This window comes from Corythoichthys intestinalis, chromosome 13 (genome assembly GCF_030265065.1).
Source record: "Corythoichthys intestinalis isolate RoL2023-P3 chromosome 13, ASM3026506v1, whole genome shotgun sequence".
Taxonomy (NCBI): domain Eukaryota; kingdom Metazoa; phylum Chordata; class Actinopteri; order Syngnathiformes; family Syngnathidae; genus Corythoichthys; species Corythoichthys intestinalis.
The window spans coordinates 9,976,919-10,004,693 of record NC_080407.1 but is presented as its reverse complement, the minus strand read 5'-3'; the positions used below and the strand labels follow the sequence as shown (position 1 = coordinate 10,004,693).

General features: G+C 41.0%; 1 protein-coding gene across 13 annotated transcripts in view; it reads left to right on the top strand.

The window, feature by feature from the left end:
• wnk1b (WNK lysine deficient protein kinase 1b) overlaps positions 1–27,775 on the top strand; it is a 167,301-nt gene that overhangs the window by 103,662 nt on the left and 35,864 nt on the right. For 7 of the 13 annotated variants that reach the window (XM_057856248.1, XM_057856247.1, XM_057856242.1 and 4 more), the window contains exons 6-15: positions 4,186–4,274; positions 4,538–4,677; positions 4,745–4,824; positions 4,885–5,107; positions 5,166–5,350; positions 14,298–15,674; positions 25,133–25,216; positions 25,297–25,350; positions 27,005–27,193; positions 27,328–27,398. In XM_057856248.1, coding sequence (XP_057712231.1) covers positions 4,186–4,274; positions 4,538–4,677; positions 4,745–4,824; positions 4,885–5,107; positions 5,166–5,350; positions 14,298–15,674; positions 25,133–25,216; positions 25,297–25,350; positions 27,005–27,193; positions 27,328–27,398 — 2,492 coding nt within the window. The remainder of the gene's footprint in view (positions 1–4,185; positions 4,275–4,537; positions 4,678–4,744; positions 4,825–4,884; positions 5,108–5,165; positions 5,351–14,297; positions 15,675–25,132; positions 25,217–25,296; positions 25,351–27,004; positions 27,194–27,327; positions 27,399–27,775) is intronic. The other 6 variants (XM_057856246.1, XM_057856245.1, XM_057856252.1 and 3 more) reach the window with 6 other exon arrangements.

Here is a 27,775-nt window from a genome sequence, read left to right as displayed (position 1 = left end):
ACTTGGCCACTCCAGAATGTGTATTTTGTTCTTCTGAAACATTCAGAAGTTTATTTACGTCTGTGTTTTGGATCATTGTCTTGTTTCAGCATCCACCCTCTTTTTAGATTCAGCTGTCTGACAGACAGCCTCAGGTTTTCCTGGAAAACCTTTAAATTCATTCTTCCATTAATGATCGCAAGTTGTCCAGGCCCTGAGTTAGCAAAACAGCCCCAAATCATGATGCTCCCTCCACCATGCTTTACGGTTGATGTTAGCGAGCTGTTTCATTTTTCCTCCACACATGAAACGAATAATTCAACTTTGGTTTCGTCAGTCCACAAAATATTTTGCCAAAACTTCTGTGGAGTGGCCGAGTGCCTTTTTGTGAACATTAAACAAGCAACAATGTTTTTTAGACACCAATGGCTTCCTCTGTGGATTCTTCCCATGAACACCATTCTTGGCCATAGTTTTACATATAGTTGATGTGTGCACAGAGATTTTGGACTGTGCTAGTTATTTCTGTAAGTCTTTGGCAGACACTCTAGGGTTCTTTTTTACCTCTCTGAGTATTCTGCACGGAACTCTTGGTGTCATCTTTGGTGGACTGCCACTGCTTGGGAGAGAAGCAACAGTGCGAAACTCTCCATTTGTAGTCAACGTCTCTGACTGTCGATTTAGGTACATCCAGACTTTTAGAGATGGTTTTGTATCCTTTCCCAGCTTTATACAAATCAACAGGTCTTCAGACAGCTCTTTTGACCGAGCCATGATGCACATTAAACAATGCTTGTCATCAAGACAATTCTTACCAGGTGTGTGTTTTATAGTGGGCAGGGCAGCTTTAAACCACTCATCAGTGATTGGGCACACACCTGATGAAAATGTTTGTTAAAAATTAGGTTCAATGGCTGTTTAAGTCTCCTTAGGCACAGGGTTCACTTACTTATTTTTCCCCATTCTTTCATTGTTTGCATCCTATCCTCATTAAAATATGAAAACCTAAAAATGTTTGGGTGGTTTTAGTTGAAGCAGACAGTTTTTTTTTTTTTTTTATCTGTGTGATTTTGACGAAGATCAGATCACATTTGATGGTGATTTTATCCAGAAATGTGAGAAATTCCAAAAGGTTCAGATACTTTTTCATGGTTAAGAGCCACTGGGGTAGAGTAAACGGCTATTAGATTTGTGGAATTAACCAGGGTGTTTTACATTACTTCTGTGGTGACCTCACTACTAATCTAGAATATCCATCCAAAATGGCCTCCCGAAATCCAATCTTTGTGGCGTTATAATACTCGTGTCATAGGCCGTGTCTCACTTCTTCTTCCTGAGCATTTCTTATCACCAGCCAGTCTCCTAAAGCCTGTTTTCTCTCCCTCTCATCCGTCATACCTAGTTAATAGCATTACTCCCCCCATCAGGCCTAACTTTGTTTGGCCCTGGATACTCAGCGTCTATGTGTGTGTGTTTGTGGGTGACTGTGAAATACAGAGAAACAACTAAATAGGTGGCGGTGGGCAGTGGAAAGAGGGGAAAAAGAACCAATAAGGGTAATAGTGGGAGGTGGTCTTTTGCGCTTGCTGGTAAACACTCTTCACTCAGTTTTGACATAAAGCTAAGGCTCTTCTCTGGGTACACACAAGGTAAGTCACTCACCTTTCATTCGTCGTTTTGTTATATTTTTAGATGGGGCTTTGCAAGACAAAAAACTCCCATTCATTTCTAATGAAATGTCATTGACAGCCATGTACGTCCATATTTCCCATTCATTTTCAATGGCAGGAAAACATAGGTCCTTGTGATTTTTGACCATTTACCAGATTGACATTAAGCTGGCAAGTAAGTCGATGCCATTGGTACGTCCAAGCCATTGACGGCCATGTACGTCCAAATTTCCCATTCATTTTTAATGGGCAGAAAAACCTGCATGGTTGTGATTTTTGACCAAAAGCTTACCATGACAGCCAATTGACATTCAACTGGCGCTCAAGTAAGTCGATGCCATTGACAGCCATGCAACAGGACTTGTCCCTGAAATGTCCCTGAATCAACAGGAAACGACCTGATATCAACAGGACGTGTCCGGATCTGTATTTACCACAGCATAGCCTCATTGTAATTTCTCCAGAAATTGCAGTTTTGAGTACACATTAAATATTGATTACCGAAAGTGATGTATTTTTTGTTTTTACAGTGGTATGAAAAAGTATCTGAATCTTTTGGACCATCAAATGTGAGCTGATCTTTGTCAAAATCACACAGATGAAAAAACAGTGTTTGGACAAGATATAGACTGACAAACCCTAACGTTATAGGCCAATTTTAAAATTTCAGGGGGGCGCCACTAAGCCATTTTGTTGCATTTTTTTGCAACATTGCAAAATTATCAAAATTTGCATTTTTCCGCACGAATGTGCAAATTTGGGTGAGTTTTTGAGCATGTTCAGGCCTCCAAATTTGCCAGTTTCATTTGACGAGAAAAAAAAAATAATAATAATAACTAGCCCTGCAAGCAGGACTCAACGGGCCATTTTAATTAGTTTTTTTTTTTTCCCTTCGAGGAGGAGTCGGTCTCGAAATAAAGGCCATTTCCTGCTCCCAGCAGGGGGCGCCAGGCCTAATGGGTGATATTTCAATGAAGTCGAGTTCAGACTGGGATACATCACGTACATGCCAAATATGAAAAAGATTGAACGTTGGATGGGGGAGTTATTAGTCATTTTCTGAATTTGGTGTTTTGTCAAATAAATGTCCGACTTTGGCACCCCATGGACTTTGGCACGATGAAAAATACATCGTATCTTTTATTCTCCTACAGATGAAGTAGCAGAGTGTGAAGCAACAGCCTTAATGAGTCAAAGCAGTTCTTCACTGCTGTCAACAAATGAACCAATTTATCCCCAATGTATTTCATTGAAAAGTACATAGTATTTTTTTCTCCCACAGAAGTGGTTTTATCCCTAATATATGTCATTGAAAAGCACATAGTATTTTTTTTCTCCCACAGAAGAAGTAGCAGAGTGTGAACCCTAAACCCTAACACAAAAAAAAACGCCCCGCCCAGGTCAGCCCATGAATGAAAACTCACCATTTTGATATATGCAAATTTTAGTGAGTTTTCAAGCATGTGCAGAACTTCAAATTGGCCATTTTCATTTGCCCTGAAGAAGCCCTAACCTTAAACCCTAACCCTAATCCCCAAATAAACCCGACTTTGGTACCTCGCCCAGGTCAGGCCCATGAATGAAAACTCACCATTTTAATAACTTAACATCTCATATGTCTCTTGAAGAGTCTCACCAATTTTGAGGAGGATCCAACTAACTGCCTCGGCGCGATGGTCTCAAACGTGCGCCCTGGTTTTCGACAAAAATGGCATGTTTTTCACTATTCAATCCAAAATACCCGATTTCCTGTTGGGTTTGGAATGTGGGTGCAAGAGACTTTTTGAAGCATTTTGGCCCAAGGTATCGACTCCCCAAATTTCATCGCTCTACGTTGAAAAACCTAAATGGAGAGGCCTTTTTTAAAAATTCCAGGGGGCGCCACTGAGCCATTTTTTGACATATTTTCACAACGTTGCCAAATTCTCAAAATTTTCGCTAATCCGCATGTTTGCAAATTATGGTGAGTTTTTTAGCATGTTAAGACCTCTAAATGGGCCATTTTCATTTGCCATAAAGAAAGAATGATAATAATCCTTTGCAGAACAATAGGGCCTTCGCACCATGTTGATGCTCGGGCCCTAATAATAATCCTTTGCATTACGTAGGGCCTTTGCACGCTTAGTGCTCGGGCCCTAACTAGTATGTTGTAAGGGAGCCTGGTTTACTGCCAGCCCCTCCCACTTGGAAGAGACTGGACGTGGATCACTATCGACAGCAGTGAATGAGTTCATTGTAAAATGTTTCATTACTTCCAAATTTGCACTTTCATCCCACCGCCATAAATCTGAATGACAAGGCCCAATTGATGTTAACCTAGTTAAACTTACATGGACTCGGGGAAACCTCATGTTTTCCAATTTCTTCAATATTTCACAATGTTCCTTTGCTGCTTGATTCAAGTCACGCTCATCACGTGACCCTGCAAGTGAACAGCAGTGGCATTAATTCACTTTTGTTGTGCTATCACACCGTATGGATGTTATAGCGTGACTGCTGTATTATCGAGTTAACTTGTTTATGTACCCTCACGCAGGGAGTGAAGCCTGGAAGTTTTGATAAGGTGGCCATTCCAGAAGTGAAAGAAATCATCGAGGGTTGCATCAGGACGAATAAAGATGAACGGTAAGAGACGTGCACACACATTTTTTTTTTAATTCATCCGATTCTCCAAGTTTCCCAATAATGACATTGTTTTTAATTATTCCGTGGCAAAATTCAGTTACGATCAGCTGACCAGAGCTCTGAAGTTGCAAAAATAATTGTTGTTGTTCCACTTTAATTAAGTGAAGCCGATGTCTGCCTTGTTAGTCTGATCACAAAGCCAGTCTACTTCAACTGCATTTGCCTGGAGATATCCTCCAAATGAACTTGCCTTGTCCCTCTAGATACGCCATCAAGATATTGTTGAACCACGCTTTCTTCCAAGAAGACACGGGAGTAAGAGTTGAGCTCGCGGAGGAGGATGACGGGGAAATGATCGCCATTAAATTGTGGCTCAGGATAGAAGACGTCAAGAAGCTTAAAGGTAAACAGATAAAATGCGTTTGAGGCCGAATGGATGAATTCCCATCGAGCTTTGCCGCTGTTTTCAGGAAAATACAAGGACAACGAAGCCATCGAGTTCTCCTTCGACCTCAACAAGGACGTTCCCGAAGATGTGGCTCAGGAAATGGTAGAACCGAAATATGTCGGAATGATGACAGCGTGACAACTTGAGCGTGTCCCCCTCAAGGTTGAGTCTGGGTATGTGGCCGAGGGCGACCACAAGACCATGGCCAAAGCCATCAAGGACCGCGTGTCACTGATCCGGAGGAAGCGAGAGCAGAGGCAGCTGGTGCGAGAAGAACAAGCAAAGAGGAAACTTGAGACGGAACAAGAGGCACTGAAAGCGGAGGTTGAGGAGACCGAGGCAGAGCAACCTCATCACTATCAACAGCGGGGCATCTCGCACACAAGTAAGACATATGACACTGATTTACTTCAGACATGATACTCAATTTGCGTTTATCCCAGCCGAAGGAGGCACTGACAGCGGACAGGGTTCCTCGCTTTTCTCCGGCGACTGCCCGCAGTTGACCATGTCGTACAGCTGCCCGCCCCCCTCTCAGAGCGCCTACCCGCCCGCGCCAGGCGGCGTCGCTTCCAGCGCGCAGCAGCAGCAGCACCCAGTTTACAGCCAGCCGACGCAGCAGCCAGCAGTGAGTAGATTTGATCTTCCCAGACATACGCGTTCATGCTCGTCAATTGTTGTGTGCTGTGTTGGAGTGGGATCACGCTCGGAGTGATTAGTTGAGCATGCTCAATTTCTGTCACAAGTAGGGGGAACAAAAAAGGTTTGAAACCCACAATTTTTATATCATTTTTCCCTCCTCCATCCAGCCTCCTTGTTATATATTAGATGGCTTTGTAATGTTTTTTTTTTCTGCTTCTGAAATGTCACTTTTGTCCTGTTTTGCGTGACAGTGATGCGTTACTTATTTATATTCATTTCAAATGTAGTAGATGTCTATGACTCTTAATGGAAAAATTGAGTGGTACCTCTACTTACAAAATTAATTGGTTCTGGAAGCAGTTTCTTAATTAAATTCTGTAAGTAGAGACGCATTTTCCATGTAAATTTATTAAGCTGTTCCAACCTCCACCCCCCAGAATTCAGACATAAATCTTTTGTGATGCATCAAAACATGTTAAAATTACAGTGGCATGAAAAAGTAGATGAACTTTTTGGAATTTCTCACATTTGTGCAGAAAATCCCCATCAAATGTGATCTGATCTTTGTCAAGATCACACAGATGTAAAAACAGTGTCTGCTTTAACTAAAACCACCCGAACATTTATAGTAGGGTTGTTCCGATCATGTTTTTTTGCTCCCGATTCGATCCCGATCATTTTAGTTTGATTATCTGCCGATCCCGATATATCCCGATCCGATTGCTTTTTTTTGCTCCCAATTCAATTCCAATCATTCCCGATAATTTTTCCCGATCATATAAATTTTGGCAATGCATTAAGAAAAAAAATGAATAAAACTCTGAATGAATATATACATTCAACATACAGTACATAAGTACTGTATTTGTTTATTATGACAATAAATCCTCAAGATGGCATTTACATTATTAACATTCTTTCTGTGAGAGGGATCCACGGATAGAAAGACTTGTGACTTTGTATATTGTGACTAAATATTGCCATCTAGTGTATTTGTTGAGCTTTCAGTAAACAATACTGTAGCCATGCCCAAATGCATGATGGGAAGTGCAACCATGACTGTGCGTAGTGCTACCAATTGATATATCTTCTCTGCATTGGGAAATAACATAAGGTGTTAAGAAAATGATCAATTGCTACCTTGCTTCCCCACATTGCTTCCCATGATATTTCTAATCGTAGGGAGAGGGATTGTAAGGCTTTAGCCAATTAAAAAAGGCTCCAAAGGCTGCCAAAATTCACTCTACTCATTTTGTGCTGCCTTTTATCTCTGTATATAGGTAAAACGGCGCCATTACAGATTGAGCGCGACGATGCGTGAGTGGGTCGTGAATTGCATGCATTAATTGCATGAAATATTTTAACGTGATACATTATTTAAAAAATTAATTACCGCCGTTATCGGGATAAATTTGATAACCCTACCTTAAGCCTAAACTAAAGACTATGGATGAGTGTAACATATTAAGTCTGTAACGTTAAATACAATTAGAAAACAATTTAATTAAAAAAATATATATAAAAAGAAAGCATGGCCGATATTTTTTTGCCGATTCCGATACTTTGGAAATGACGTGATCGGCATCCCAATCGATCTAGACATCTCTAATTTATAGGTTTTCATATTTTAACTAGGGCTGTCAAAATTATCGCGTTAACGGGCGGTAATGAATTTTTTAAATTAATCACATTAAAATATTTGACGCAATTAACGCACATGCCCCGCTCAAACAGATTAAAATGACAGCACAGTGCAATGCCAACTTGTTACTTGTGTTTTTTGGAGTTTTGTCGCCCTCTGCTGGCGCTTGGGTGCGACTGATTTTATGGGCTTAAGCACCCATGAGCATTGTGTAATTATTGACATCAACAATGGCGAGCTACTAGTTTATTTTTTGATTGAAAATGTTACAAATTTTAATAAAATGAAAACATTAAGAGGGGTTTTAATATAAAATTTCTATAACTTGTACTAACATTTATCTTTTAAGAACTACAAGTCTCTCTATCCATGGATCTCTTTAAGAGAATGTTAATAATGTTAATGCCATCTTATTGATTTAATGTTATAATAAACAAATACAGTACTTATATACTGTATCCTGAATGTATATATCCGTCTTGTGTGTTATCTTTTCATTCCAACAATAATTTACAGAAAAATATGGCGTATTTTATAGATGATTTGAATTGCTATTAATTACGATTAATTAATTTTTAAGCTGTAATTAACTCAATTAAAAATTTTAATCGTTTGACAGCCCTAATCAAAACATGTTACAGTTACAGGGGCATGAAAAAGAATCTGAACTTTTTGGAATTTCTCACATTTCTGCATAAAATCCCCATCAAATGTGATCTGATCTTTGTCAAAATCACACAGATGTAAAAACAGTGTCTGCTTTAACTAAAACCACCCAAGCATTTATAGGTTTTCATATTTTAACCCTTTAAAGCCTGCAAGACAATCCCAAAATTAAAAAAATAAGGTCCTAATTGTACTTTTTTTCAAATTTGTAAAAAAAGAAAAATCTAAATAAATATGTGTAATAAGCGCTCTAATATCTATAACCCTAGCTAAATCCAGATCTTTTTTCTCATGGAACCTGCAGATGCATGTGTTGACTTGCATCCATCTTTTTTTTTTTTTTTTTTTTTTTTTTTAAATATTTTTCAAAATTCTAAATTAGTCTCAAAATAATGAAATTCTAAGTGTATCAAATGTGATACATTAGGCTATAAGTGATTTTAATGAGGATAGCATGCAAACAATGACAAAAGGGGAAAAAATAAGTAAGTGAACCCTCTGCCCACAGAGACATAAAGAGCAATTGAAACCAATTTTTACCAAACAATTTAAGAATTTAAGTCAGGTGTGTGCCCAATCACCGATAAGTGGTTTAAAGCTGCCCTGCCCACTATAAAACATACACCTAGTAAGAAATGTCTTGATGAGAAGCATTGTCTGATGTGCATCATGGCTCGGTCAAGGATTGTTGATTTGTATAAAGCCGGGAAAGGACACAAAACCATCAGAGTAAAAAAGAACCCTAGAGTCCCCCACCCCCCCACCAAATTCAACATAAATCTTTTGTCCGGCATAAAAACATGTTAGAGTTACAGTGGCATGAAAAATTATCTAAACCTTTTGGAATTTCTCACATTGCTGCATAGAATCACCATCAAATGTGATTTGATATTTGTCAAAATCACACAGAGGAAAAAACAGTGTCTGCTTTAACTAAAACCACCCAAACAATTATAAGTTTTCATATTTTAATGAGGATAGCATGCAAACAATGATAGAAGGGGAAAAAAATAAGTAAGTGAACCCTCTGCCTAAAGAGACATAAAGAGCAATTGAAACCAATTTTTACCAAACATTTTAAGAATTTAAGTCAGGCGTGTGCCCAATCACTGATGAGTGGTTTAAAGCTGCCCTGCTCACTATAAAACATACACCTAGGAAGAAATGTCTTGATGAGAAGCATTGTCTGATGTGCATCAGGGCTCGGTCAAAAGAGCTGACCATCAAGGATTGTTGATTTGTATAAAGCTGGGACAGGATACAAAACCATCTCTAAAAGTCTGGATGTACATAAATCGACAGTCGAGAGAAGTCTAGAGTTTGCCACTGTTGCTTCTCTCCCATCCACCAAAAATGACACCAAGAGTTCAGTGCAGAATACTCGTAGAGGTAAAAAAGAACCCTAGAGTGTCTGCTAAAGACTTACAGAAATCACAGGCACAGTTCAATATCTCTCTGCACACATCAACTATATGTGAAACTATGGCCAAGAATAGTGTTCATCGGAGGACTCCACGGAGGAAGCCACTGCTGTCTAAAAAAAACCCATTGTTGCTCGTTTAATGTTCGCAATTAGGCACTTGGACTCTCCACGGATGTTTTGGCAAAATATTTTGTGGACTAATGAAACCAAAGCTGAATTGTTTGGGAGTAACACACAATGTCATGTGTGGAGGAAAAATAGAACAGCTCACCAACATCAACACCTCATCCCCACCGTGAAGCATGATGGAGGGAGCATCATGATTAGGGGCTGTTTTGCTGCCTCAGGGCCTGGACAACTTGCAGTCATTAATGGAGGAATGAATTCAAAAGTTTATCAGGATGTTTTTCAGGAAAACCTGAGGTCGTCTGTCAGACAGTTGAAGCTAAAAAGAGGATGGATGTTGCAACAAGATAATGATCCGAAACACAGAAGTAAATCAACTTCAGAATGGTTTCAGAAGAATACACGATCTGGAGTGGCCAAGTCAAAGTCCAGACTTGAACCCCATTGAGATGCTTTGGCATGACCTAAAGACTGTGATTCTTGCCAGACATCCCATAAATAGAAAGTAGAGAAGAATGGGTCAAGATTAGTCCTGATTGATGTGCCAGACTGATCTGCAGCTACAGGAAGCATCTGGTTGAAGTTATTGCTGCCAAAGGTTGGCCACAAAATTTTACATCTGATGGTTCACTCCCCTCCCCTTTCTCTCAGTGTTTGCATACTATCCATATTAAAACATAAAAACCTATAAATGTTTGGGTGGTTTTAGTTAAAGCAGACACTGTTTTTTCATCTGTGTGATTTTGAGGTCAAATCCCATTTGATGGTGATTTTATGCAGAAATGTGAGAAATTCCTAAAGGTTCCAATACTTTTTCATTCTTCTGTAGATTTCTGAGCAAACAAACAAGAATAGAGTCAAGTATAATAGTTAATACACTCATGTAAAGCTGTCTGAACACAAGGGTTGAATGAAGAGGACGCTGGGGTACACACATACGCATACAGTAGAGGTGCCGCTTAGCCAATTGGATGCCAGGAATGCTAGGCAACAGCCAATGGCAGAGCAGCTATAAGTGTGTTACATTTACTCGGGCAACGATTAATCAATTAACTCGAGTAATTCGATTAGAAAAAGATTTGAATTAAAGTTTGCTGCTTCGAATATTTGTTTAATTAAAGTGGTTTGTTTTGAAAGTGTTTGCACTTAGTTTTATTGATTTGGGTGGCTACACCGCCCTATAGTGGCAACAGTGTATATGACATAACTCATTTCACATGGCTGAATCCAGCTGCTCCCTGTTCAGACCAACATAAGTTTATGTTTGAGCAAATTTTTTTAATGCATTCATAATTTAGCTTATAGGTAATTTTAGCTTTTTTTGTGGGAATATGTGTTTAAACTATTTGTCAATAACATTGTTTAAAAAAAAAAAAAAAAAAAAAACGGCATTATATAGCCTTTAAGCTAGCGGACGTTTGCTATGTAAGTTAGCCAATTGTTCTTTCGTTGTACTTAGATCCTTATTTATTCTTTTTTTTTTTTATATCGTTTGAGGTCCGCATCAGGTATTTTAATTTTTTATGTTCCTAATCCGATTACTCGATTATTCAAACTAACTAGTTTATCGATTAATCGACCACTAAAATAATTGATAGCAGCGCTAGTTACGTTCAGTAAACTCTGGGAACTTTCATAACAAGAGGCAATATTTTCCTGTTGAGGCGTGTCTTAACCTGAAAATTCTCTATGTAGAGACATTTGTATGTAGAGGTACCACTAAATTAGATGTTTTGTTGTATTTTATGTTTTTTGCTTGATATTTTGTAGTTGTTTGGGTCTTCACTTGTGTTTCTTCTCCCAACCTCCTCCCATCCCGCAGCCTGCGTCCCGCCGCCGTCGAAGCCGTAGCATGTCCGTTTGCGTCCCCCCCTCCTCGTTCTCCCTCGCCCCCACCCCCTCGCCGCTGCGCTCCAAGCGGCCCTTTACTCCTCCGCCCGACCTGTCCTCTTCACCTACCTTCTCCGGCGTCCACCCTCGCACGCCCCGCTCTGCGGAGAGGGACACGTTCGCCGGGCGGCTCTCCAAAGCCCTGGAGGCGGTGCTTCCTCTTCACTCCGCCCCCTCGTTGCCTAGGGCCAGGCAGCGGAGGGCCAGTCTGCCCGCCCTCTTCTCCAGCCCCGTAGGTTGAAAGCGTCTCGTTCCGCTGCGCCACATTTGGTGGTGAGAAGCAGAGAGTTTGGTCAAAAGCTAAAATGAGGGATCATTTACCACGTTGGTGTTTGATCACTCTTTCACTACCTCTCTTCTTCTGGTGGTTATTTTAAATTCAGATTGACTGTCAAAATCTACGCAAATATACTAATATCATATGCATCTGACACCAGGAAAGCCTATTTGTTGGCAGAATTTATTACGTTAATGTATAAGAAGGTAGATTTCAAGGAAAAGTACAATAGTAGTCCTTTGGAAAGGATTAAATGTGTGTAATTTTATTTGTTTTATAGTTTGACAGTAAATTCAAATGGAAGAACCTCTTTTTTTAATTCACTCAAATGCTGTTGCTGTTATCAGTAAATTGAGTTCAGTGCTTGGACGGGTGGGCAAATAAGTATTTAGTCAACCACCAATTGTGCATGTTCTCCTTCTTGAAAAGATTAGAGGCCTGTAATTGTCATCATGGGTAACCCTCAACCATGAGAGACAGAATGTGGGGAAAAAAATAGAGAAAATTACCTTGTTTAATTTTGAAAGAATTTATTTCCAAATTAGAGTGGAAAATAAGTATTTGGTCACCTACAAACAAGAAAGATTTCTGGGTGTCAAAGAGGTCCAACTTTTTCTAACGAGGTCTAACGAGGGTCCACTCGTTACCTGTATTAATGGCACCTGTTTTAACTTATTATTAGGGCTGTCAGTATTATCGCGCTAACGGGCGTTAATTAATTTTTTAAATTAATCACGTTAAAATATTTGACGCAATTAACGGAGATGCCCCGCTCAGACATATTTAAATGACGGTACAATGAAACTCTCACTTGTTAATTGTGTTTTATGGAGTTTTGCCGCCCTCTGCTGGCGCTTGGGTGCGACTGATTTTATAAGCTTCAGCACCCATGACCATTGTGTCAGTTATTATTGACATCAACAATGGCGGGCTACTAGTTTATTTTTTTGATTGAAAATTTTACAAATTTTATTAAAACGAAAACATTAAGAGGGGTTTTAATATAAAATTTATATAACTTGTACTAACATTTTTCTTTTAAGAAATACAAGTCTTTCTATCCATGGATCGCTTTAACAGAATGTTAATAATGTTAATGCCATCTTGTTGATTAATTGTTATAATAAACAAATACAGTCCTTATGTATATATCCATCTTGTGTCTTTCCATTCCAACAATAATTTACAGGAAAAATATGGCATATTTTATAGATGGTTTGAATTGCGATTAATTGCGATTAATTACGATTCATTAATTTTTAAGCTGTAATTAACTCGATTTAAAATTTTAATCGTTTGACAGCCCTACTTATTATCAGTATAAAAGACACCTGTCCACAACTTCAGTCAGTCACACTCCAAACTCCACTATGGCCAAGACCAAAGAGCTGTCGAAGGACACCAGAGACAAAATTGTAGACTGAATTGAAGACTGATTCTGCAATAAGTAAAACGCTTGGTGTAAAGAAATCAACTGTGGGAGCAAATATTAGAAAATGGAAGACATACAAGACCACTGATAATCTCCTTCGATCTGGGGCTCCATGCAAGATCTCACCCCGTGGCGTCAACATGATAACAAGAACGCTGAGCAAAAATCCCAGAACCACACGGTGGGACCTAGTGAATGACCTACAGAGAGCTGGGACCACAGTAACAAAGTACAGTAACACTATGTGCCGCCAGGGACTCAAATCCTGCACTGCCAGACGTGTCCCCCTGCTGAAGAAAGTACACGTCCAGGCCCGTCTGCGGTTTGCTAGAGAGCATTTGGATGATCCAGAAGAGGACTATGAGAACTTGTTATGGTCAGATGAAACAAAAATAGAACTTTTTGGTAGAAACACAAGTTCTCGTGTTTGTAGGAGAAAGAAGACTGAATTGCATCTGAAGAACACCATACCCACTGTGAAGCATGGGGGTGGAAACATCATGCTTTGGGGCTGTTTTTCTGCAAAGGGACCAGGACGACTGATCTGTGTAAAGGAAAGAATGAATGGGGCCATGTATCGGGAGATTTTGAGTGAAAATCTCCTTCCATCAGCAAGGGCATTGAAGATGAGACGTGGCTAGGTCTTTCAGCATGACAATGATCCCAAACACACAGCCAGGGCAAAAAAGGAGTGGCTTCATAAGAAGCATCTCAAAGTCCTGGAGTGGCCTAGCCAGTCTCCAGATCTGAACCCCATAGAAAATCTGTGGAGGGAGTTGAAAGTTGCCCAATGACAGCACCATAACATCACTGCTCTAGAGGAGATCTCCATGGACGAATGGGCCAAAATACCAGCAACAGTGTGTGAAAAGCTTGTGAAGAGTTACAGAAAACGTTTGGCCTCCATTATTGCCAACAAAGGGTACATAACAAACTACTGAGATGAACTTTTGGTATTGACCAAATACTTATTTTCCACCATGATTTGCAAATAAATTCTTTAAAAATCAATAATGTGATTTTCTGGGGGGGGTTCCACATTCTGTCCCTCATGGTTGAGGTTTACCCATGTTGACAATTACAGGCCTCTCTAATCTTTCCAAGAACTTGCACAGTTAGTGGTTGACTAAATACTTATTTGCCCCACTGTATATTAAATATTTTTTTTGAGGGGGGGGAAAGAAAGTCAGGTCGCTCGTATCTCAAGGCACTGCAATCACTACAGCACAACAACTTCAATCTGGAGATAGTCGGGTTTTGCACTATTATCTGAGTGAAGATGCATCGGCAGACCTTCCAGCTTCACTGTTTCCTTTTCATGCAATTTCACCTCCTGCTTTCCTCATTCTGTTTTTTTATCCTTTGGAATATTTTCCGCATTCCCACCCTCTTCATTCCGCTCCTTGTTGTACAAAGACTATGCTCTCGGTATTGCCTTTCTACCTTTTCTTAAACTCGCTGTATCTCATTGTCACAGCAGCATTCAATGGCGCACCCTTACAGTGGAGGAGTGAGCGCCGGAGGAGCAGCAGGGGGGACCGCCCCCCTCCCAACACTGCCAGACCCCCCCAGTATTTTCTTCCCTCCCATCCCAGAGCGCCCCGTTTCCTTCTCGCCTCCTCCGACCGGCCCCCCCAAAGCGTACAATGCGCAGCGGCGCAAGAGCACGTCTATTCTGGAAGCGCACACCCGACACTTTCAGCCGGCGTATCCCCGATACGGGAGCAGCCTGCATCCCTTCCCCGGCATGGAGGGTGTAGACACCCCTTCTCTCTTCATGGTCAATCCGGCGTTCGCCACGGCGGCTCAGAGACTCGGAGTCGGGGAGCACCTGCATCTCCCGGGACAATCGGAGCCCACCTTTTACGGCTATAAGGACATGAGGGCGGAACACGAGGAAGTGGTGAGGAGACTGAGTTTAAATCAAGCGGCCTTACTGGACCATTACGAAGCCATGGCGTACGGTGGCTACCCCATGACCGCGCACCAGCTAGGCCTCTTGAGTTTCCACCAGCAGAGGCAAGCGGCTGCCAGTTTAGGCTACGACTCTGGTCCCCAACCCAGCTACCTGCATCCTCACCTCATGCAAAGACTGAGTGCGCACAGTCCAATCCCTCCACCGGTACAGGCGATGAACCAATCTGCTGGTTGTCCCGCTTCTTGTGCATCCTCTGACGCGCAACACCACGCGTCGCCTTGCACCTACCCCATGTCAGCGCCGCCAATTATGGCCGACCCGCCGCCAGCTACAGGAAGCGTTTTCGATTACCACTTAGCTGCTGCGGCCGCCGCCGCCGCTAGTGATCCAAGCCTGCTGGCCTCCAGACTCTACCGAGCCCGTAGGAGCTCCATGGATCTCCCCCTAGAGGAAAACACCCCGACAGGCTCCGGTGGGTCTGGCTCATTCCTTCGACTCCAGCCAGTAACGGAGGAAATGTTTTCATATGTCAGTCCAGAGCTGCCGTTACCACCAGGAAGTCTTCTGCTCCATCACGCTGGCCTGAGCGCCAAAGACCGAAGTCCAGAACCATCCAGTGACTCTCTGGCGTCCTCTGACGCCGGAGAGTTCCAGTCTCCTCCTCCCTCAACCCGCCATTTTGACTCCTCGGCCGCTCAGTCCATCCCTAGGTCGTCGTCCTCTGTATTCTGCGATTCGACCGAAAGCCAGGCGCATCCGCCCTCCGTGCAGAATTTTCTCCCTCCGACGTTGGCGTCTGACACACCAGCATCGGGGGCCCAACAGGAGTCTTTCGTGCCGAGCGCTTGGACTCGCCACGGAGGCGTGGTTCCCTCCCAGCCCGACATGACCTACCACGAGTCATTGCTGGCCATGCAGGCCAATAACCCCACACTGGTACTGGTTCAGATTTTCAATGTTGTAGGACGTCGAAAGCCATGGGTCCAATTACGCCATTGCAGTATTGCTGCTTACAAATTAGTGTTCAACCCTATCAAAATTTCAAATTTTCAAAAAAGCAGTCAGTGATTGTTTGTTGATAAACACAGTAATAGGGCTGCAACTAACCATTACTTAAGTAGTCATCCGAAAATTGACTCAAGTACAAGTGAAAAAAATATTCGTTGAAAAGAATACTCTATTACCCCTTTCCCACTGCCCAAAAAACCCGTGTTAACCTGCTAACAATCGGCTTTTGGTGGCAGTGGGAAAGGTGCAGCGACCCGCCTCGACCCGTGTCAATCAACCCGCCAAACGACCCGCGTTAAAATCACCTCGGCTCTGATTGCCATGCAGTGTGAAAGCAAAACCCCGGGTCAACAGTCAACACCCTAATCTACGTGGTGACGTAGGCTAGTACGTGATGCGTCATAACAAAAATAAAAAACCATGTGCTCTAGCCCGGATCCACATACGGCGAACAGTCGGTGTTGCAGCGTTAGCTATAGACCCTACTCACGTGACGTCACAGCCACGCCCCCGCGCCATGTTGTCCGTATACTCGTCATGTTAATGTATTAGCGGTTCGTAAATTCCTCCTATTATGGCGTGTTTTTCTGCTCGTTAACATTAATAATCAAAATGGTGAAGTCGTGTGTGGCGGTCTGTTGCAAAAACAGAGAAGATAGACGGAGAGACTTGAAGTTTTACCGTATTCCGAGAGACCCGGAGAGGAGACTGAGATTGACTGCTGCAATTCGACGAGAAAACTGGGCTCCAAACGACTACCACAGATTATGTAGTAGTCATTTTATATCTGGTAAGATGCATTTAATATATATTTAGAGGGTGGTGGGCTGACAACCACAATTAAGATCATTGCTAGGCTAATCGCCGACAACATACACTCAGACGTTGTGAATGAACTACCTGAAAATATATAATTATAAGGGGATAATCAGACAGTTGTCATACAATTAATTTACAATTTCACTATTGAGGTCAAAAGCCAAAAAATAAATTCAACTAGGGACAATCTGGAGTCGTGCTATCGCACTTCATATTTATTACATATTACATATGTATGTAGTGAGAGTGCTATCGCTAAACCATATAAACATTAAAAGCTCCATTGACAAATGACATGAAATACATTAGACTTGACAGTGGATGTTAGCAAGATCAAAAGATTTTGAATTGAAAATTTCGTAACTCACCTTCCCGAGCACACGATAGATTCCTGCCGAATTTTCGTGGACGAGGACCTGTTTCACCCAACCAGCAACGAAGTATTTATAAGCCTCCAAGCTCTTAAAGTTTTTCAAACTTTTGTGAGAATAGGCTGATTTTGTGTGGACAAGATAGTTGTAAATATCAGGGTAGCTAGCAGATGTCAGGCAAAGACGGCGAAGACAGCGGGTCGAAAAACATCGATTTAGGCATCAAATATGGATCCGGCGAATGGATAAACTGAAGCTTTTCCCACATACCGCCTTTTATGCAATGCATCCAATGAGTTTACAGCGTCAGATAACACCGGGGCTTCCATGAATTGCTCTATAACTTGCACGACTAATTGAAAACAATGAGAATAAGTCTAAAAAATACGGACAATATGACAGCCGGACACAGCGACACATCATTTTGTGACGTAGGTGAGTAGGGTCTATACCCATAACAGATGAAACAAAGGCTCTTCTCCTCCTTCTGCGACGTACACGACTCCTTTCAATTTCAAACCAAAATTTACGTCGCCTACGTTGCCTCAGCACAAGCACAGTGTTGATCCTTTGCTGCATTTCGACCATTTTGCAGGCAGTAAAAGGCATGAAAACAGAGAACACAAACGGAAAGGAGGCTTCCATGTTGCTTTGCATTGTTAACTTCCTTGAACTGAATGAAATCGGTCGCACTTGTTGAAGCGCATCTTAGCGTGGTGACGTCACGCACCTTACGCACGGCTGAGGAGGGGTGGGGGTTAGACGGGTGAAAAAAAACACGGCTTTTTTCGTCAATGGGAAAGGTGCCAAATGCCAATTGCTAGTGGGATGCATCGGCTTGGAAAAACGCGCGTTGACCCTCTAGTTTCAGTGGGAAAGGGGTATATGAGTATACAGTACACTCACCCATTGTGAGTAACTGCTCACAAAATCTGATTTCGAAAATACCGGTATTTTTTTTTTTGTTCGCAGCACAATTTTATAAGGGTGTAACGGTACATGTAATAGTTTTGAACCGTTTCAGTACGTGGTAGTCGGTTCGGAACGGACGTGTCCCGAAAGAGTTTCTGACGTAATATAACCCTTACTTTTCGAGGCTGTGAGTCGATCGGGTTACAGTTTCTTTGTGTAGATTATATTTACTCCGTCTTCTCTACTATAATGAGGACCAACACGGTAGGACAGTATAAAACCCAGAAACGTCAACGGCGCGACAATGTGGCCGCCGCGAGAACGCAATGAAACGCAGGCGTTAAAGTCAATCAGCCAATGCACACCAGTCACAGTGCGGCCGCGTGTTAGATGTGTCCCAGAAGCAGCTCAACGCGACGCACGCGAAAAGAATGGCAGAGTTTATTATTTCTCCTGCGTCAATACTACTAGCTAGGATCGGGCCGGAAGTCACTCATGTAATAATATGGTGGATCCGGTCGATTTTCAAACTAATATGCAATCATAACCTACTTTTTGAGTCCATCAGATCTCTTGAGTGGTCGATCGGGGCACAGTTGACTTGTCTTTGTTGATTTACTGCTGTCTTCTCTGCTATAATAATAACCAACACGGCCCCGTGTTCAATACAAAACACTCCTACCACAACAAAACAAATAGGAACTAATATTCACATCGGAACTAAAGTTGTACAACATAAAAGAATACTACATCACATTTGTAAAATATAAACACATAATATCTCTTTGGTGTTTTTTTCCTTGCAAGCAAAATAAATGAAGATATTACCACAAAAGCATTTGTAATTGCAATCATTTTCTGGGAGAAATTGACCATTATGTGACAGAATTGCAGGGGTGCCAATACTTTTGGCCAGCTCTGTAGCTAGCGCTCCATGCTAAGTAGTAGAGTCTCATCAACAAAAAATGCAAATTGGCTTCAGACACACTACAGTCCCTGACAAAAGTCTTGTCGCTTATCCATTTTGTAGAAACAATTGCTCATAACCTGACTTTATATGTTTTCTGAGTGAATCTCGGATGCATGCGGGCTCCATTAGGTCTCCTGCAATATTTGCGGCAACTTTTGTGTAATTCAATGGAAGCTCCATCTGAAAAATCCACCTTTTGCCACAAAACAGTGAAGTTTGGTGGTGGCAAAATCATGGTCTGGGGTTACATCCAGTATAGTGGTGTGCGAGAGATCTATAGGATGGAAGGCAACATAAATAGTCTGAAATATCAACAAATCTTAGCTGCCTCTTACATTCCTAACCATAAAAAGGGACAAATTCTGCAGCAGGATGGTGCTCCATTGTATACTTCAATCTCTACCTCAAAGTTCCTCAAATCTGTAGGACAAGCGTGACACAAATTTCTATTTCGTTAAAATTGTAATGAAGTTAAACTACAGGGAAAATACATTTACCGTATTTTCCGCACTATAAGGTGCATTAGAGAATAAATCGCACCTGCAATTAAAACCGTTTTTATGTTTAGGGCGCATTGCATTATGAGGCGGAGTAGTCGTAGTTAGAGGTGTGCATCGGCACTGCCCTCACGATTCGATTGGATTACGATTCGGAGGGCCACGATTCGATTCAGAGCGTCACGATTCGATTGTTCGATTCGGCAATGCATTGCGTTGCATAAAGCCTGGGATGCATTAAAATTCTAAAGCAAAGCATATTTTTCGTGAATCATGAGGCAACACAAGCGGTCAGACATTAAACAACTTTTTATTGGCTCTTGTGTCACTCCTGGTTGAAGTCAAATGAAAATACTTTCAGATATATATATTTAAAAAAAAACAGATCACAGCATTTAATTAGCGCTTTGAATGAGACCAGGGCTTTCTCTTTTTTTTTTTTTTTTTTTTTCACACAGTAGCAGCCTTTCACACAGTGCAACATCTGAACTCCTGTGCAAAATCAGTAATAACAGTCACTGTATTTTAGTCACAACAACCCATCGATAAAAATATTCAAGTAGATATTAAAGAAAACGACAAAGAAAATACTGTAGTGCAGCAGTATCTTTATCGCAATATCAATCCAGGGATCAGTTCAGTTGCAAACAAAACATCAACTAAATTGTAGAACAAAAGTAAAATGTAGGCCTAGCCCACTATATATGTGCAATAGAGGTTAGATCGGGCCTAAAAAATCCAGCCTGACCCGACACGGCCCGCTTTTTTTGTTGTTGTTGGAGTGACGCGGAAAAAAAAACGGAGCAGCAGCAATTTATTTTCATTTCTTCGAGTTGGCAGAAAAAAAAACGCACGTTAATGTTTAAATAGTCTACATATTTTTATGATCATCATAAAAGCATTTACACAACCAAATAACGCCGGGAAAGTTTAATATTAAAAAATAAAAACCATGCGGTTTTGCAGACACGCAGAGGAGAAGGTTCAAAAGGATCACATTTGTGTTGCCTTTGTGTGCATAAATAAAAGTGTCTTTTGTAACGAATTCTCAGTTGGCAGGAAAAAAAAAAACGCAAGTTTTCTTAATGTTTAAATAGTCTACATATTTTTATGATCATTATAAAAGCATTTACACAACGAAATAACGCTGAGAAAGTTTAATATAAAACATGCAGGCCACGGCGTTCATGTGCGTGCACAAGCAAATGCACAATCTAGAGAGTCTGAGCTCGGTTTTATCCCATTATTTTTTTTAAATAATTTATTAGTCCTGCGCGGCGGCCCGACCCGACCCGAACGGCAATGTTTAATATTTTGGGCCCGACCCGGCACAAATCGGCTTCGGGCACAAGATCTAACCTCTAAGAGATAGGACATAACATAATAATGGCTGAAGCGGAGAAAGAGGGAGTGAGAAAGATTATTGATGCACCTAAGACATTGAAAGCAGACATCTGGAGACATTTTGGCTTCTACGGGTTGGTGGGAAAATTTGACCAGAGTTATGCGGTGTGTAAAAAATGAAACATGAGAATAATAATACAAATGGGGAAACCAAATCCGTTGCATCACCGGAATTGCGCAGGAAGATTTTTGAAGGTACTTATGTATTTTAAAATGCGCTGAATCAATTCGGCTTGTTGCCCGCATCGAATCGAATCGTCCATGCCCCGCATCGGGATGCATCGCCGCATCGATTATTGTTGACACCACTAGTCGTAGTAGTAATAGCAGTATTAGTACAGTCCCTGACAAAATTCTTGTCGCTTATCCATTTTGTAGAAACAATTGCTAAAAGTAGTTCTAAGAACACAAAAAATCACTTTGTATTATTGATTCAGCAACCCAACCTGAGTGTAGCAGTGAACTCTCTCTTTCTTGCTTGAATCACTGGCGCGCGCACAGCCTCACATTACACAAAAAAACAATCCAAATGGAACTGCTCGTAGCTGCCGGCAAAAATTGATTGTCAAATTAGTTGGAACTAATTTATTATTCAATTTATTCAATTAGTTGTTGCAGCCTTACATAGTAACTTATGATGCAAAGGAGAAATAATGGTAATTTGACCCATGGGCCGTTCTTGTCGTACTACCCTACCAACCCAATGTCGTGCTTATTGCCATCATGTAGTAAAGTTGTGAATTTAACTCCCAACCCCCAGTCGCTTGGATGCTAGCTACAGGGCAAGTCTCAAATGTCCAGTGTGAATGTCTCAACGTTCAAAATAATGAGTTGGGACATTTAGGTTTGCTTGAGACTTGCCCTGTTCTGCCCGCCTAATGTAAACTGTAGGCCTACTTTTATTTTCTTCAATTTTATGTTTAAGTAAGTATTATTTTGTATGTATGTTCATATATTTCCCTATATGAAAACAGTGTGTTTGTACAGGTATGCTATACATATATGGCATATTTGAATGTTGTACTTGTACAAATTGTACATAGCTTGCTGTGTTAATTTTTTAAAAATTGATTGACGACATGTCGTCAACTAACATTTATTTTGGCTAAAACCGCAAGACACTTTAGCAATTTGTACGGACAAACACACAAAAACATACAACAAAAAAACAGGCTTATGTTAAATATAGCAAAGTGCAGATATTTGTGTATTTTTATGTTGTACCGCTTTGATTCAGTTGTATATTTTCTGTGCTTTTTGTGTTTGTTGTTCCAATCCACCTACAGGTTCAAAGGTTACAGCTGCAACTTATTCAACCCTTAGAAAGCTGATAGGATCGGTGTCATATTTGTCATTGTTTCACTTCGCATTCTTTCACTTTTTTTTTTTTTTTTTTTTGGTCATATTTCATTTTTATTCCTGTGCTTTTACAGATTGTCCGTCTAGTAGTTGTATCGCAACTATACTTGCTTAAGCTCCCGTCTTGACAAGTATAATATTGCGTACGGCCTTCTAAGGGTTCATTTTGGTCTTATTGTCCCAATTGTAATGTGAATTGAATGTGACTTTTCAAACCAGCCAAACAAGTGATATAGTGTTTGGTTTCATCTGTGACTCTGTAACACGCACTTACATTTTATTTACAACCTGCATGAGAACCCCCCCGCGCCTAACGAGCCTAACCCCAATTTTGTGAACTGCTGTTCACACGGCGTGTGTTTTTATAAACTGTGAATGATCCGTTTATGTATATGCGTGCATACACAAGAAAATAACATAGACCAAGAAGTCCAGTAGGGCAAATAAGTATTTAGTCAACCACTAATTGTGCAAGTTCTCCCACTTGAAAATATTAGAGAGGCCTGTAATTGTCAACATGGGTAAACCTCAACCATGAGAGACAGAATATCACATGGTTTGATTTTTAAAGAATTTATTTGCAAATCATGGTGGAAAATAAGTATTTGTGCAATACCAAAAGTTCTTACCATTTGTTGGCAATAATGGAGGCCACGTTTTCTGTAACTCTTCACAAGCTTTTCTCACACTGTTGCTGGTATTTTGGCTCATTCCTCCATGCAAATCTCCTCTAGAGCAGTGATGTTTTGGGGCTGTCGTTGGGCAACATGAACTTTCAACTCCCTCCACAGATTTCTATGGGGTTGAGATCTGGAGACTGGCTAGGCCACTCCTGGACCTTGAAATGCTTCTTACTCCTTTGTTGCCCTGGCTGTGTGTTTGGGATCATTGTCATGCTGAAAGACCCAGCCACGTCTCATCTTCAATGCACTTGCTGATTGGAGATTTTCACTCAAAATTTCTCGATACATGGCCCCATTCATTCTTTCCTTTACACAGATCAGTCGTCATGGTCCCTTTGCAGAAAAACAGCCCCAAAGCATGTTTCCACCCCCATGCTTCACAGTGGGTATGGTGTTCTTCGGATGCAATTTAGTGTTCTTTCTCCTCCAAACACGAGAACCTGTGTTCAAGGATGCATCTGGGCCGCGCCATTGCGCCATTTACGCATTTTGACAGCCACTGGCGCAACTTTGTAACTCCACTGCGCCAGCACTGGCGCAAGTCTATTACGATTGGCGCATATTGCTACATGATCTGCGCCACATATGACATACTAACATATCCTAAAGAAATCCTAAAATATCGTAACGTTTCCTAATGCCTGTCCGATATATCCGAATGTTTTTCATAACGAAAGCTAACACTTCCGCGGGGGAAAGGCATAAGAGCCAGTCGAGCAAGCGGTTCGACGTAGCACAGCCAATCACGAGTAAGAACGAAGTGAGTCATAGTCTGCACAGCCAATCACGAGTAAGCATGGTGCATTGCAGTATTTACATCGAACATGGCGGATGGTTGCAATATGGAGCGTGAGAACAGGAGTAAAACTCTAAAAGACATTAAAAACAGGCACCAAAGAAACATATTCAATTTTAAGAAACAATCGAATAAGTCTGCGGAGGGTAGTGACAATTCATTGCAGCAAACTGCTGTTAATGATTCGAATTTCGTGGATAATGGGAATGATTCTAAAGCAGACGAAACTTTGGATAGTGAAACGTTGCCGCCACCAGAGAAACCCATGAAAACTAACAATATGGATTATTTTGTTGAAGAAAACGAAGCTATTACGAACGTTGGTGATAATGACAATGGTGATACGAAAAAATATGATCACGTCTTTCAGAATGAGTGGCTGAAGAAATACACGTGGCTATGGTATGAAAATTCTTTGACTTAAAATTGTTTGTTGATATATTAGAAAAATAGATTTTACTCAAATAATGTTTTTCATTTGTAATTTAGAAATATCATGCTCCAGTGAATGTATTTTGGTGTATTTCAATCAGTTTTGTATACTTCGGCAATCTAGTTCAATCGGGCCCCATCAATTTTAGAATTTGGCCCCCAACTGGTCCCTTTTTTTAATTTCCCAGATGCATCCCTGTGTGTTTCTACCAAAAAGTTCTATTTTGGTTTCATCTGACCATAACACATTCTCCCAGTCCTCTTCTGGATCATCCAAATGCTCTCTAGCGCAAGGCAGACGGGCCTGGATGTGTACTTTCTTCAGCAGGGGGACACGTCTGGCAGTGCAGGATTTGAATCCCTGGCAGCACATTGTGTTACTGATAGTAGTCTTTGTCACTGTGGTCCCAGCTCTCTGTAGGTCATTCACTAGGTCCACCCGTGTGGTTCTGGGATTTTTGATCACCGTTCCTGTTATCATTTTGACGCCACGGGGTGAGATCTTGCATGGAGCCCCAGATCTATGGAGATTATCAGTGGTTTTGTATGTCTTCCATTTTCTAATAATTGCTCCCACAGTTGATTTCTTTACACTAAAAGTTTTACCTATAGCAGATTCAGTCTTCCTGGTGCAGGTCTCCATTATTGTCTCTGATGTCCTTCGACAGCTCTTTGATCTTGGACATAGTGGAGTGTGACTGAATGAGGTTGTGGACAGGTGTCTTTTATACCGATAATGAGTTAAAACAGGTGCCATTAATACAGGTAACGAGTGGAGCCTTGTTAGACCTCGTTAGAAGAAGTTAGACCTCTTTGACAGCCAGAAATCTTGCTTGTTTGTCAGTGACCAAATACTTATTTTCCACTCTAATTTGGAAATAAATTCTTTAAAAATCAAACAATGTGATTTTTTTCCCCACATTCTGTATCTCATGGTTGAGGTTTACACATGTTGACAATTACAGGCCTCTTGAATCTTTTCAAGTCGGAGAACTTGCACAATTGGTGGTTGACTAAATACTTATTTGCCCCACTGTAGATCAAAAAGTAGAAGCTTGTGTTTGCACTCATGTTTTTTTCTCCAATAAGAATCTTCAATCAAAATGCTGATTTGTTTTTCCCCGCTTCATCATTTCTACAAAGCAGGCTCAAGTTCCAACTGCCCCAGGCTCCCCGCTGTTAGGCCCAGTGGCCTCCCAGGTGGCCCCTCCAGGGACCCCCCAGCAGGTAACAAAAATAAAGCTGCTTCTTTACTTTGTTAATGCTACAAATCCTTGTCATTAATTTGAATTCTTTCCTCCAACCAGTCCGTCGCTTCATCACTTCAGAGCCCCACGCATATCTCTTTGCCGCAGACACAGGTAGTCATGTGTTCCAAATATTGTTTCCTTGACTGAATGACAGCACGCATGCATCAGCTCAGTTCGCTTCTCTTTAATTCTCTTCCTTCTGTGCTCATCGGCATGTCGGGATTGTTTTCCTCTCTTGTATGTGTGTTCAGTCGTGTGACCTCAGCCCGTCACCCGGTATCGAACACATTTTTTTAATATACCAAGCTCACCGAGCACTGGTTAAGGTAACCTCATTTTGGTAGCGTGCATGTTTATATTCTACCGAGGCCTGTCACGATAGCAAATTTTAGTAGGCGATATATTCTCAACTATTGCTGATATATTATAGTAAAAATTTGTAACCAATTCAATCACTACTGTATTGACAATACATCCTAATAAATCACCCATTCAATTGCAATAAATTGCTATTGTTAAATATAACGCAAACTGTATTAAAAGTAGGGCTGTCAAACGATTAAAATTTTTCATCGAGTTAATTACAGCAAAAAAATTAATCGTAATTAATCGCAATTCAAACCATCTATATCTTTTTCTGTAAATTATTGTTGGAATGGAAAGATAAGACACAAGACGGATATATACATTCAACATACTGTACATAAGTGCTGTATTTGTTTATTACAACAATAAATCAACAAGATGGCATTAACATTATTAACATTCTGTTAAAGCGATCCATGGATAGAAAGACTTGTAGTTCTTCAAAGATAAATGTTAGTACAAGTTATAGAAATTTTATATTATGTTAATGTTTTCGTTTTAATAAAATTTGTAACATTTTCAATCAAAAAATAAACTAGTAGCTCGCCATTGTTGATGTCAATAATTACACAATTCTCATGGTTCTGAACCCATAAAATCAGTCGCACCCAAGCGCCAGCAGAAGGCGACATAACTCCAAAAAACACAAGTAACAAGTGCACATGACCCTGAGCTGTCATTTTAACAGCAGGGCAGAAAACCAAAAGTGGTTTTTGCCAAATGGCAAAAATATTTACCACATGGCACAAAAAATGCCACATGGCCAAAAAAATGCCACATGGTAAAATGTTTTTGCCACATGGCCAAAAAAAAAAAAAAAGCGCCACATGGCCAAAAAAAATTTGCCACATGGCCAAAAAAAATGCCACATGGCAAAAAAAAAATGTCACATGTCAAAATGTGTTTGCTACATGGCAAAAAAAAAATGGCATCAGGCAAAAACATTTTGCCACATGGCAAAAAAAAAAAAAAAGCCACATGGCAAAAATTTTTTCCACACGGCAAAATTTTTTGCCACATGGCAAAACAAAAAAGGCCACATGGCAAATTTTTTTGCCACATGACAAAAAATTTGTCACATGGCAAAACAAAAAATGCCATATGGCAAAAAAAAAAAAAGCCACATGGCAAATACCACTTTTGGTTCTCGCTGTCTCTCCATTTTAATCTGTTTGAGAGGAGCATGTGCGTTAATTGCGTCAAATATTTTAACGTGATTAATTTTAAAAATTACTTACCGTCCGTTAACGCGATCATTTTGACAGCCCTACTTATTTCATATCGCGACAGGCTTAATTCTACCCTTTTTCCACATTTTCCTTTGGCTTATCTCTTTCCTGACTTACCTTTTCTGTTTCCTTTTCCTCCTCTTCCCGGCACCTCCGACTCCTCACCTCAGCCAAGTGTCACATCCCACACCTGTACCGCAACCCCGACGCAGCCCTCTCCCGTCACCGTGCCGACAGCGGCCGTGGCTTCCCCTCCCTCCCCTCTCCCTGCCCCCACGCCCCTGCCATTGGTCACCGTGGTGCCAATCATCAGTGTAGTCCCCGCCCTGCCCGATCCCAACACTGAAGCCCCTCCCCAGGTACTAGTTGTGGCGTGGCGAAAATATCCCTGCTCCTTGAGTTTCTGAGTCGAACTTTGTCAGCCCATTTTATCATAATTGATGTCCCAAAATATAAGCACATTAATTTTTTAACTCGACCATCTTCATTTCAGTCTGTGTCTCAGCCCTCGGACCTATCCCACCTTCAGTTGCAGCCACCCCTGACCCAAGCATCCATTGAGAGGTAACAATATATAAACTAGAAACTGCAATATCTGCAGAAATTACAATGGAGCTTTGCTGTGTTAGAAATAGATCAATCAGGTGATTTGGGGACATTTTGGGGACATGTTTTGATCATACAGTGGTATGGAAAGGTATCTGAACCTTTTGGAATTTCTCACATTTCTGCATAAAATCACCATCAAATGTGTGCTAATCTTTGTCAAAATCACACCGATGAAAAAACAGTGACTGCTTTAACTAAAACCACCCAAACATTTATAGTTTTACTTTAATGAGGATAGTATCCAAGTAAATGAACACATAATCCACATTTAATATTTTGTGCCCCCTCCCCCCCTTCGGCAGCAAAAATTTCAAACAGTTGCAGATCAATCT